At 36.9% G+C, this 13253-nt stretch overlaps 2 protein-coding genes across 3 annotated transcripts in view; one reads left to right on the top strand and one right to left on the bottom strand.

Annotated features, from left to right (window-relative positions):
* Positions 1-130: 130 nt before the first annotated feature.
* Positions 131-11974, top strand: LOC127639700 (brain-specific angiogenesis inhibitor 1-associated protein 2-like protein 2). The gene is made up of 14 exons (XM_052121864.1): positions 131-184; positions 1584-1659; positions 3360-3446; positions 5883-5944; positions 6526-6597; positions 6688-6777; positions 7384-7515; positions 7641-7745; positions 8599-8680; positions 8773-8980; positions 9460-9522; positions 9608-9995; positions 10694-10740; positions 11272-11974. The coding sequence occupies exons 1-14, from the start codon at positions 131-133 to the stop codon at positions 11345-11347; spliced, it is 1542 nt and encodes a 513-aa protein (XP_051977824.1). The 3' UTR covers positions 11348-11974.
* LOC127639702 (parvalbumin-7) overlaps positions 11972-13253 on the bottom strand; it is a 44489-nt gene continuing 43207 nt past the window's right edge. For both annotated transcript variants that reach the window (XM_052121868.1, XM_052121867.1), the window contains exon 5: positions 11972-12424. In XM_052121868.1, coding sequence (XP_051977828.1) covers positions 12399-12424 — 26 coding nt within the window. In that variant the 3' untranslated portion in view covers positions 11972-12398. The remainder of the gene's footprint in view (positions 12425-13253) is intronic.

Genomic DNA, 13253 nt, shown 5'->3' with positions numbered 1-13253 from the left:
TGAAAGCTTTCTTATCACAGGTATTTATCAACCAAACCACTACTTTAATGTTTCTCAGTTAATGTACATTTAGGACTATAATGAACGTTATCTATCATACATGCTTTGTGTGTTTTTGAACAGTAGCAGGATGTCTGGTGCTAACAGTGACCTTCTACATAGATCAACTCTGAGTGTTTATAATGTGAGTCTTTTATTCTCAAATCGATTTAATACTATAGCGCTTTTAGTGATACATATCATTCAAAGCAGCATTAGCCTACATAGTGCTTGTTAATCTTGTTGAAGCTATGATCAAATCAGAATGCTCATAAATTATTCATATTTGTTATAGACTTAATTACAGCTAGTCATATATATATAGTATTATAGCTATCTGGAATACTTAATTGTGATTGGTCAGTTGTGGCTTTATGTGGAATGACGCTAAATTGTCCTGGACAATAAAATTCCTTTATTCCAGCGGCCACCTAGTATCATCACATTGGGGGAACGCTTTCGAAAGTCTCCATTTTCGGTGGAGAAACGTGAGGGTGAATGACTGGCATAAACGTAGCGAAATTAATTTGAAAAAGTACTAATTTTGCCATGTTTATGAAGCTTTTCCATGCTAAAACGTTGTTTTCCTCCAATGAAAAAGAAGCGTTTAGAAAATGCTAACTATTACCGCATGCTTCGGACAATTATATCATTTGGAAACTGGAAACGTATTAATTTCACTACATTTATGCCTCTTATCCACACTAGAATGGTGTTTTTCTCTACTGAAAATGGAGCATTTCAAAATGAGCTTATTATTTCACATTTTGGACAATGACATCATTGGAAACTATAAACTGAGTTTTCAAACGAAAATGGCTTAGTGCAGATGTGGTTTTAAACTAATCTACAAGTAAGATAGATTATGTCCACACTAATGCATCGGTTTCACTGTGTTTACGCCACTCTTCGACACTAGAACATTGTTTTTCTTCCACTGAAAATGGAGCGTTTCAAAATGCTCTATTACCGCATACTTTATACAACGATATTGCTTGGAAGTTTTCAAACAAAAATTGATTGGTTAGGATGTGGTCTTAAGCTAATCTACGAGAATGTTAGACCACATCCACTAGCATCAACGTTTTTTTTATGTGCATTTTGGGATATTGCATAAAAACTGCTGGATGGAAACACCAAGAAGCTAAAAAAAATCTCCAAAATGCACATAAAAAGTGTATACGTTTGCTTGAGGTGGATGCTCTTTTACTGCATACTTTGGACAACAATATCATTTGGAAAGTGAAAACTTTTCAAAAGAAAATAGACTAGTGTGGATGTGACCTTAATGAAATAACTTCAACTCAATATTTTATGTCCATTTATTTATTTGGTAAGTACCCATTGAATAAGAGGGATAATGTACAGTCAACCTATCATTAAGGCAAAATAAACCCCTTCAGGGTTATACAAGACCCCTCAGCTCCTGAATAGCCTTTTGGGGGTTTATTTTGCTATATTGACTACCTGACTTTTCATTATCACTACTTATATTGTGTAATATCCCAGCATGATATTGTTTGATGTTGTTTGGGATTGTTCAGAACCTCATGGATCAGTTTAATCCCGGTTTACAAAAGCTGGTTACTTTAGGAAACAGTTACATCAAGGCTTTTCAAGGTGAGCATATTTAGTTTTTCAGTCATACGCTTACTGTAAATGTAAATTAAAGGGTTAGTTCACCCCAAAATTTTAATTATCCCATAATTTACTCACCCTCAAGACATTCTATGTGTATATGACTTTGTTCTTTCAGCCAAACACAATCAGTTATATAAAAAAATATCCTGACTCTTCCAAGCTTTATAATGGGAGTGAATGGTACCTTAGATTTTGAAGCTCAAAAAAACGCATCTATCCATCCATCCATCAAAAAAGTCATCCATACGGCTCCAGGGGGTTAATAAAGGCCTTCTGAAGTGAAGTGATGCGTTTTTGTAAGAAAAATATAAAAATGTACAACTTAATAAACTATAATCACTGGATTCCTGTAAATGCCATCCACACGTTCAAAAGATAGTCGAGTTCCGGCGTATGATGTAGGCGTAGCGTAAGCTCCGGTGAGAAGTGACGAATGCGGAAGGGCTCGTTGTTTACAGTAAAAGAATAAGGCGAAAAGAAGTGAGTTGTTTTAGCTATACTCTACATTTGTATTAGTCTTAAAATGGTGCATTCATGCATCTATCCAGTCATTCCAATTGTCCATTCATGGTAGCAAACTCTCTCAGCCTCTATTGGCATTACCTCGAATTTCTTGCATGAGCACCACTATGTCTCCCGTACTCTCTGTCTACCAGACTGTTTTGTTTGTGCTGCTGCTGCTGCTGCAGTCTCCTCCATCTCCCGGAATTCCAGGTTGGTGTACTCCGGTTCAAACAAATAGGGCTGGGCAAAAAACACAATCTCCTCTTCTCTTATATCGAAATCCTCTGACATATTTCTTTAAAAATCCTCGTTGTTGACTTATAAATTGTGACTGGCATTTTGTTTTGCTCTATCATCTGAACTTCCGCATTCGTAATTTTTCACCGGAGCTTACACTACGCCTACGTCATACGCCGGAACTCGACTCTCGTGAATGCGCAGACGGCCGTTACTGGAAGACAGTTATTACAGTTAATAAAGTTATATGTATGGATATTTTTCTTACAAAAACGATTTGCTTCAGAAGGCCTTTGTTAACCCCCTGGAGCCATATGGATTACTTTTTTGATTGATGGATGTGCTTTTTTGGGCTTTAAAATCTAAGGTACCATTCACTCCCATTATAAAGCTTGGAAGAGCCAGGATATTTTTTTATATAACTCCGATTGTGTTTGGCTGAAAGAAGAAAGTCATATACACCTAGGATGGCTTGAGGATGAGTAAATTATGGGATGATTTTCATTTTTGTGTGAACTAACCCTTTAACTTGAAATTTTAATTTGTGTGGTGAAATTCTTTAAAATATTTATCGAATAACAGACATACCCTGCTGAAACTTAAAAAAGCTTTAACCAACCTAAAGTGGTTAGCTGGTCTTCCAGTCTAAACAAAAGTGTTGGGGTGCAATTTTTAGAGACTTAAATAATTTGTATTGGATTTCTTTTTTGGGTAACTTACTCAAGTGGTCAGGCTGATTTGTTTGGATGATTTTAGAAGGGTTTTTATTTTGGTACTATAGTTAACTGATCTGGCTGGGAAAACAGCTAAACCAACTTAAACAAGCGAAGACAACCTAACCACCTTAGGCTGATTTCAGCTGTTTTAAGCAGGGAACGTTTCAAGCTATTTCTGTACAAAATGTAAGCTATATTTGTGTGTGTCTGTGTGTATCAAAGCCTTGGCACTGACGAGTGAGGCCTACTTCAGTTTTCTTGCTAAAATGGGTGAGCAAGCTCTCAACACATTGTCATCCAGCCCACTTGGTAAGATTCAAAATGTGTGTGTTTTTCTGTGTTTGTGTCTCAAAGCAATGCCAACTGGAAAGACTGTGTGACAAGTCTTTTGAGTCTTAATCTGTCTTTTCTGGCTCTATCAGAGCTAGTTGGTCCTTCAGACAATAGATGTTTCAGCAAATGGTGTCCAGTGGCAGACACTTCCTCACTGTATCATAAAACACAAGATTTGGCTAACCAACGCTCTCGGCTCAGTGCCCGCATAATGAGTTTTCGTTACTGGTGTTTGCACAGAACGCTGTAGCAGTCATGCTTGCCAAAACAAAAAATCGTAGAGGCTTGTAAATGTAAGAGCATGAATTAAATAATGTTTTATCTTTGATGATTTTTTATATGTATTATAATGTTATTATTATGTAATTGTAATGTTACTATCAAGCATTACAACCTGTATGTGAAAAGACAGGTTTGTGTATGTATGTATGTGTGTGTGTGTGTTTGTGTTTGTATGGGAGAGAGAGAGATTAGGTTGTGATGTGAGCATTGAGACTTAAATTATAGATGCACGGTCTCATTCTCTCACCCCTCTAAATTCATTAATTCAATTTATCACATTACACACACGATTACAATGCACTTATTGATGTGTACACTAATAAAAAAGGTACCTTGTTTTTAGTCTAGGTCATGTGTTAATCGCAGGGTTTTTTGTAATGTAAATACTAAACACCGGGTCATTTTATACCCACAAATTCTTTCTAGTGCTTAAACTATGAAAATAGATTATACAAATTCTAATTATTACATGTTCTAAACTATGATGATCTAAACAAACCATTTCAATATTTAATGTGTGAAAACTATTAGACCGTCCCACCGTTGTGTCGTCATTTCCACCACACAAACAAATGTTGCCCCTAATTAATTGTTTTTTTATATACATTTTTTAGAGTGTGTGTACTAGTTTACCAAGTCAACAAAAGTGTCAGTGAAGAACATACTTGAGATGAACAAGTGATGTTTTAAGAACACTTAAGAATATTTACGATAAAAATCACTTGTGATCAGAATAGTTTTAGTGGGCGTCAATAATGCATACATTGTGGGAATATTATTTAGTTGTGTATTTAGGATACATAAAATTTTAGCTATCCATGGCAAGACAAAGGAGTCTTTTTATTTGTCAAATTATGCTATTATGTAATTTTATTTAAAAAAACGTAAAAAATAGAATTTTGTACCAGCGTCATTTCCACCACTTAATTTTATTTAACTTTGTTTTCAGCTCAAAGTTTAAACTCAGTTCCTGCATTTGGAGATTCCACAAGCAGGTGCTAATAAAGTTAATGTCCAAACTCTGAAAATACAGTGAAACATAACATTTTGTTATTAAGGGTTGTAGCTATCTTATGAAACAAAAATGATGATATCTGTGTTAAACAATCTATAGGTCATGTTGTATTTTTCAATTATTATTATTATTATTGTGTTTAAATTTATAATTGTTTTTATGATCTAATTTGTATTAGTATTGTTCCACCTGTTGTCACAGAGTGAGTTTTAAGTCACTGCAAAAAGCCAGTGAAAGAAAAATGTTTGAGTTTGGTATGATTTTTTTTTTTTACCACTTTATTGTTTTGATTATATTTTTGTTTAATTTGAAGTTTGAAATATTTTTTATGTAATTTCAATCAGTCAAAATCAACTGTTAGAAGTGAAGTGGCTAGTACTAGCCATGAGTTGTGTGTCAGTAGATGAAAACGATTAATAGTACTGACATTCCTTATAATTCAATGGAGCATACATTCATATCCATATCACGTTTTCCATGCGCATAATATTCTTTCTAGGGTTTCTAGGGAGGGTAGAGTCACATGGGGTAACGTCCTCGTGGTCGCAATTAGTGGATCTCGCTCTCAATGGGGCGTGTGGTAAGTTGTGCGTGGATTGTGGAGAGTAGCATGAGCCTCCACATGCTGTGAGTCTCTGCGGTGTCATGCACAATGATCCACGCGACACTTCTCAGAAGTGGAGGTAAATGAGACTTGTCCTCTGCCCACCAGATTGAGTTGAGTAACCGCGCCACCACAAGGACCTACTAAATAGTGGGGAATTGTTTATTCCAAATTGGGAGAAAGGGGGATACACTTTTTTTGTATTAATTTTAAAATAATTATTAGCTATTTGACTGAATTATTTAATTTATATTTTATGTAAACGTGTTGTGAAATAAATCAATTATACTCATTAGATTATGTTTTTCTAAACTCTAAAGTGCCTTATCACTGCTGTTTATCTATTCGTTTTTTTACAGTCCACTTGAATTAACGGACTCAACCGATTGAGCAAACATAACATTCTGCCATTGATAATAACACTCTCTCAAACCCACTCGTCCAATTCTGAGCCTATTAAATTATGCATCCATAATCAATTATTTAATTAATCTATGTATGTGTTTCCTAGGTGTAGTGCTGATTGAGATATCAGAGACGCAGCAGAAGCTGACAGCTGAGGTGGAGGGTGTGGTGGGTTCAGATCTTTCTTTCAAAAACAATTCATGAGTTTTCCAGCTCTTTATGCTCCAGCTATAAAGAAATGCACCTTCATACAGTATTGATACCGTTAGCTGACAATGTCTTAATAGGACTACAGCTTACAGCTTAAACATAGACACCATTTGTGGTTTGTTGTCAATCACCATTGAAAATAATTTCGACTCATACCACTGTTTGTAAAAATGAACAAAAGTACTAGTTTTATTTGATCTGTAAAGTTGACTAAATCGGCATTTGAAGTTATGAGTTGTTACGTCACATCCCTTTCAAGTATCCTTGCAGGTTTCGTGCGAAATTTAAGATGTTTACTCCTTTACGTGGTCATGACATGAGTTGAATGATTAGATATGGTGCCTATAGCTCAAATGTTAGAGCATGGCGCTAATGGTAACAAACAAATGGGATATTAATCCTAAAAAACTTGCATGCTGATAAAATGTATACCTTTAAGTTGATGTAAGCATCTCTCTCTCTCTCTCTCTCTCTCTCTCTCTCTCTCTCTCTCTCTCTCTCTCTCTCTCATTTTTATCTGTTTGCTGGTTCTGTTCCAGTTTCGCTGGTTCCATGTGGAGGTTCTGCAGGCCATGGACAAGAATGTGAAGCTAGATGAGGAGTACATTGAAGTGGGTGTGGATGTGTGTGGTTGTGGGTTGTATATGTTTGTTTAGAGGAGTGTATGGACATGGATTATTTGATATATGGGATGTGTGTAGGGAAGCCGTAGGGTGTATGAATTGGAAGTAAGGAGTCAGGCTGCAGCACTGGAGAGACAGTTGAGACGTGGAGCTTTCAGAGACTCGCTGGTAATGCCACAACTGCATCTGTGTGTGCTTGTTGCATTTGTGGGTTGATGTTATTGTGGTTTTGTAAAACACTGCCGCCTGTGCCATCAGACTTACTTACCATTGTCTTCAAATTTCCGTCTGATTTAATAAATTATAAATGTGCAATTTAAGCCAATATTTGTGAGTGGTGTTTTTAGAGTGTGCTAATTACAGAACCAAGCATTTAGCTTAGCCGCATGCTAATATCAGACTTTATTGGAATCAACATTTGTGGAGTCTCTTCAAATTGACCAGCACTACTGGAATGACGACTAACTGATCATTTTTAAGAAGTCTGAATAACAGACCTAGATAATACAATTGTAGCTTGGTTTTGTCAAGCTACACATGTCTACACATTAATTGGACCACAATTGGCAAATGTGAATGCATGCACCAAAAGACAGAGGTGATGTACAACTGTACCCCGCATATTAGTCGTCCTCTCTTCAAATGTTCGATTACACATTATGTTATGTGTACTTGGACAGTCAGATGAAGACTAGCTCAACTGCACAAAAACATACAAACAAACAGCTTTATCTCTATTATAACTGTGCATATAAGCATTCTGAATGTGTGCAGGAAGGCAGTGAGTACATGCAGTACCTTAGACAGAGCCAACATGAAATTCTCAAAGAGGAAGAGAGAAGGTATCGTTTCTTGGCTGAGAAACATTGTGGACTTACGCAGTCGCTACTGTACCTCATCAACAAGGTACAGCTGCTTTCTACTGGAGTTCATTAGCAGTATGTACACATAGACCATCAGTTCAGTACCTTCTAAACTAAACTTTATCAGCCCATTGCGTGTGCACACCCATCTTTCATATGTGTTGACAGATGGGGGTGTCCCTGCAGCAGAGAGCGGATGGATGGAAAGGAAGAGTCAGTGAGAGCAGAGGTTCCAGACCTCGAACGCCCACTTCAACAGATCAAGAAGCTCAGGTGACTCTGGAATAATGAGAATGAGGAGTATTTACTATCTATCCATAATCCTTTTCTTTCTCTTGCCCTTTTTGGCTAGCTTCACAAAGGCCGGTTCCCCAGACTTTACTAAGATTACACAATGTAACAGATGGGTTTTGAGGTTGTGTGATGCACAGGTTCCATGTATGGAATGTACTTTTATGCCACATATGTCAGTGGCGGGTGAAATTAGAATTTTTTGACCAGCCATGATACTGTAGCTACGTCCTAAGTCGCATATTTCTGCACTATTCTATGCCCTGTTCTAGTGTTAGAAGTATGGCCTGGTCTAATGGGAGGCATTACCACACTAGATCTTCCTTGTGAACTTTTGTTTTTGAATGAAGCTGCATCCACACCACTAGGTGTCACTGTACAAGTCCAAGATGACACAAACTAAAGTTACTGATAGCACATTTAATGGTGAATGTGACAACAACAGAAGATTCTGTGGCGACAAATGTGAGTTAATTTGTATGCAACTTTAAATATGCCTCCAGTCCAAATAAGTGTTGGACTGTGGATGGCTAATGTTCTAAAGCTAGTGGCAACAATCATAGTTGCTTCAGCCATCACTTTTTTGAACTGCAATAAAAAAAAACATGGTGAATGCTTCCTTGTAGAAAAAAGAGATTCACAGTGAAAAAAATTATACACTTTAGCTTTATAGGTGCAATAAGCTATTTCAGCCATTTTGCTAACTTTCGCTAGATTTCCATCACCAAACTAAACCGCTCCTTCAACCACATGCCCTCTCTCCAAAACCCCGCCCTCCACAGACATGTCGGTCATAAACTGGCAGAAAAAGTATTTCTTTTGATGTTTCTTACAGTTAAGGAGTTCTCTGGGCTCTCTGCTGCAAACTGGAGACAGAGAAAGGGACCAAGAGCCACTGGGCAGAGTGCCCTCTGGAGGTCTGGAGACTCTGCACATACAACCTCATGTTCTACTATGACTCAACTAAATCAAGATCAAGATCAGATTCTTTCCCTATGTCTCTCCACAGCTCCGTCTCCACTCCCCAGTCGTTCTCGCTCCTGTTCTGTTGGTGAGTCTTTGGGTCTTGGTGGCGGCCGCTCCATGAGGGCCATCGTATCACACCCCCCTTCATTCAATCCAGTCCTGCTGCCGTTTTCCCGTGGTGACATGTTGACCGTAATCATACCAGAACCCTGGAATGGCTGGCTGTATGGACGCCATGACTCAAGCCTCCGGTGAGCAATTCTAGAGTTGGTTTACCAAAGTGCGTTTCAGCTAATCTAGTTGAATTGGGATGACGCTAAAGAGAGGTGTCCTAAACGTTTTGAGATTTTTCCACTTCAACCCCATTCAGAGGTGGTCGAAACATGTGTGACCACATTGGGCTCATAGTGCAAATACTCATTCATCCGAAAGTGTTTCAACAGCAGTGAAGTGCTACCTACTCAACAGTCAATCAACCAATGCGATAAACCTTTGTCATCTATTACATTGAGTTAATTAGTAGCTTTTTGTTTTATTGTTAAAGCTTTATTGTTTTTTGAATGATGTTAAAGATTTAATTTAGTCATTGGGAAGAAAATGCATTGATATCATCATAAATTCAGTCATTTGTCTAATATGGTATATGGCATATGGTCCTTTGTCATCTAATTCATTGTGTTCATTAAATCATTTCTAGTGAAATGCATTTTGATCATCTTTTTTTTTTCAGTCAAGGCTGGTTTCCTGCTGCTTATGTGGCTTCCACTAAAGATTTTCTACCCTTAGGCTCCAGGTAAACATGAGTTTGTGCTGAATTGTAATGACTCATTGATTAATTAGATGTATTGTATAATTTGATGTTGACTTGAACTATTCAGTGGGGCGTCACACCGAAGCCACAGCATGAACAACCTCCTGGATCCAACCAGCCAATCAGAATCTGCAGACACCTTGAGCTATAGCGACATCACATCCTCAGCAATACTTATGCGTCGGGCTTCAACAGATCTTCGCCCAGTCTCTCCCCTCCCTGACAAGAAAGCGGAGTCTACCAATGAGGGAAAGACCAATCAGAAAACCTACAATGAAATCCCACCCCCAGGTGCACCGCTTCGCCGGGGATCAGCTGACATTCGTCCGATATCTCCCCTGCCTGACAGGAGGGCGGAATCTCATTTTGATAGCAAAGTGGAACACAAAAGTTACAATGAGCTCCCACCTCCAGCTCCAACCCTTCCTGAACGAAATGTGGAATCAAGTTTGGAGGTGAGTGTCCACAATATATGATTTTTGCCACGATTTGGCAGTCAGAGCCAAAAATTAGCTAATCTGACAAGATTTCTTTTTTCGTTCTGGTCGTGTCCTAAATCTTGGGCCACATTCGTGCTGTGTGACTTGTAAGACGCTAATCAAATCTAGAAACTATAGGAGCACAGCAATTCATCATGCAATCAACACAGCAATTATGACCAACCTAAATATGGCGAATTCTTAGTGAAGTACTACACTACCCACAATTCTGAAGTTAGATCCACTAATCAGAGAAGTTGCTGTTGCCATGACATCGTCTTTTGCCCAGACACATTCGGACTGGTTTTGTTTTTCCAAACAAAACATTGCCATCCAGACAAAAGGGCTTGCCTTTGTTTGCACGGCACCATTTTAATTGAAAAATGTGAAGCACGTTCATGTCTTACACTCTTCGGTGAGCTTTACCCAAGATATAAAGTGGGCCAAAAATAATGCAGTGCTTAGCTGGCTTTAGTGTATATACTGAAAAGAATTGGCTGCTTCTGTCGGAATTATTTATAATACTTATAATTATAATTACTTCTATAGTTTCTTGTTGGGAGCTTCATGTGATCTCTTTAGCTTGGTTTAAAATTTTGGTTTAGAAATGTTCAGTTGTCCATAAATGTAGTAGTTGTAATTTGAATATATGTGAGTTTTATTTATGTCTGCAGAGGTCAACTGTTCATGGACAGCCACCAGAGCACCCTCTTTTCCCCAGGTATTAAATACATCGTTGAGTTTACTTTCTTGTTAATGCATTTTCTTATTATATATTTTTACAAAGTTTTGCTCCCACTTCTAATTAGTATAATGCATCAAAATCTCAACATCATTACCGTAATGCAAAAAGTAAAAAAAAAAAAAGTAAAAAAACGTTTGTTGTGCTACCACTGCCTCCGTTTACTGTAATACTTTAATACTGTAATTCTGTAATGAGAATCCCCATTGAGAATAATGGGTATTACAAAACAAGTCAAAAGTCAAACTTCTGGATGTATAAAGATATTGAGCATTTGGGGGTAAATGTGCTTCAAATAATGTCACAATGCACAGTCTATGAAAAAAAAAATATATGTGTAATTTCCTATTTTTATTTTCATTCAGGATTAAATTTATGGTGTTGATATACATACTCTATATCTCATGTAGGGTTATTTTCCATTACTCCAACCACTACTGTACCATCACTTTTCTTTCTCTTCCTTTCCCTCTTAATTTGCTCTCTCTCTCTCTTCTTCCTGTCTTCTAGAGGTTCGAATCCTTTTGCCACCGTGAAGCTCCGCCCTACAGTCACCAATGACAAATCAGCACCACGGATTCACTGACAGTCAACAAAAAACCCCTCCCCTGCACTCTGACTGGTTCAGAGTCTGCAATAATATCAAACGCTTCCTGTCAGTCCATAAATACATTCAATCACCATGAATATGAGAATGAAAAAGTAATAAGCACCTTTTTATCCTTAAGTATTTAAGAATAGAATAGAGTTTCAGTTCAATATAAAGGCATAATACTGTAAGAGTGTGTTAAGTGTTAAGTCTGACCACTAGGTTTGTTTTTATGTGTGCATCTGTTTTGGTATTTTGTGATCAGAAAATGTTTTTAAGATATTACATCTATAAAAGTGTTTTTTTTATTATTATTATTATTAATGTATTTATTTTATATAAGTTCAGTTCTATTCAGTTCATCAGAAATTCATCTCATTTACCTAAAAATGTTACATAAAGTTTAGGTGACTGCGTATGTGAAAAATATTGTTTACAAAGGAAAAAATGATGGATAGTTTGTGTTTTTAGATGAATTTTGATCTTGTATGTGACCCTAGCATATCATTGCTATTTAGTACTTTTGTTTTTTAACTTTTGGTTTCAAAAATGATTTATACTGTATGCTAACATTATAATATAATGCACAAAAGGAATAATTGAAATAAGAAGAAACTGCTGTATTTTTTCTCAACGCATGGCTTTATTTAATTTCTCTCTTAAATATTTTTTCTCTCATTTCGTCTCATCCTTCTCTTCTGGAATTCACTGTGTTCAGTGGCTCTATCACAAGAGAGGAGCGAAACATCGAGATAAGGAGAAGAAGAAGGAAGAAACAGAAAGAGAAACATGCCAAAATGAACAAAAAAGAAGAGGTGAAAGGTAGTGCAGGAATCTAATGTCTTTTATGAGAGAACTAAAACGGTTTACATGTTCAGTTTGTATATATATATATATATAAAAAAGAAAAGTTTAATAAATAAATGTAATTAAGGGAAGCAGATTCAGCTCCTGGCTCATGGCATGATGTGTAGAGACGTACACTACTGACTGGCTGTAGCTTTTCACAGGAGAGTTGTGGTGTGATGGGTTGCCAAATATTGACCTTTTACTCGTGCACCAAAGCCTCAAATTCTAAAAGAGAATAGCAAAATGAGTATGGGTTAGATTTATATATCTGTGGCATGGGGGGCGTGGTCGAATAACAAGCCTACCGCTCTCTCTCTCTCCCGCAGACCGACACACGACCACATGCCACAATATACTTCAATAAATGACTTAGTATGCACTCTGTTCAAAGGGTTACTTCACCCAGACATGAAAATTTGGTCATCATTTACTGCCTATATGTTGTTACCATATTACTTTCTTCCATGGAAAACAAACAAATATATATTTTACAGAATATCTGAACAACTTGTTTCCAAACATTAAAATGGATGATGATTTAAACTGCTAAGCTCCAAAAATGAAAAAAAAAAAAAAAAATGAAAATCCATAAATCTTACTTTTTATAACTTTTTACTTGCATTATATTACAAGTCTTCTGAAGCCATACGATAGCTTGGAATGTGGTACAAACTGAAATTTAAGTAATTATTTGCTGAAAAACTGTTTTAGAAAGTAACTTAAATGTAGAGTAAGCAATGTGATCACTTTTTCCATGAAGCATTCAGTAAAAGTAATCTTATTACAATTTAAAGAAGTAATCTGTCATTTGTAGTGGATTACTATTTTTGAGTAATTCACCCCACGCTGCTCCGTTACAGTTCTCAAATCTCATTTGTGCTGGTGCGCATTCAAACATCAAGTTTTTTCACACCAGGTTTTCTGTAAAACATCAATGGTTCTTCCACATCTTCTGACTGATCGTGACCATTTGAATTGAACAAAAGTGCAAATGGGATTTAAGAGCTATTTCAGAGGTTCTCAAAAAATAGCGACTTAAATTTGGGTCTGTTCC

This window comes from Xyrauchen texanus, chromosome 48, assembly GCF_025860055.1.
Source record: "Xyrauchen texanus isolate HMW12.3.18 chromosome 48, RBS_HiC_50CHRs, whole genome shotgun sequence".
Taxonomy (NCBI): domain Eukaryota; kingdom Metazoa; phylum Chordata; class Actinopteri; order Cypriniformes; family Catostomidae; genus Xyrauchen; species Xyrauchen texanus.
Note: the sequence above shows the minus strand (reverse complement) of the source record. Positions and strands in the feature narration are given on the sequence as shown.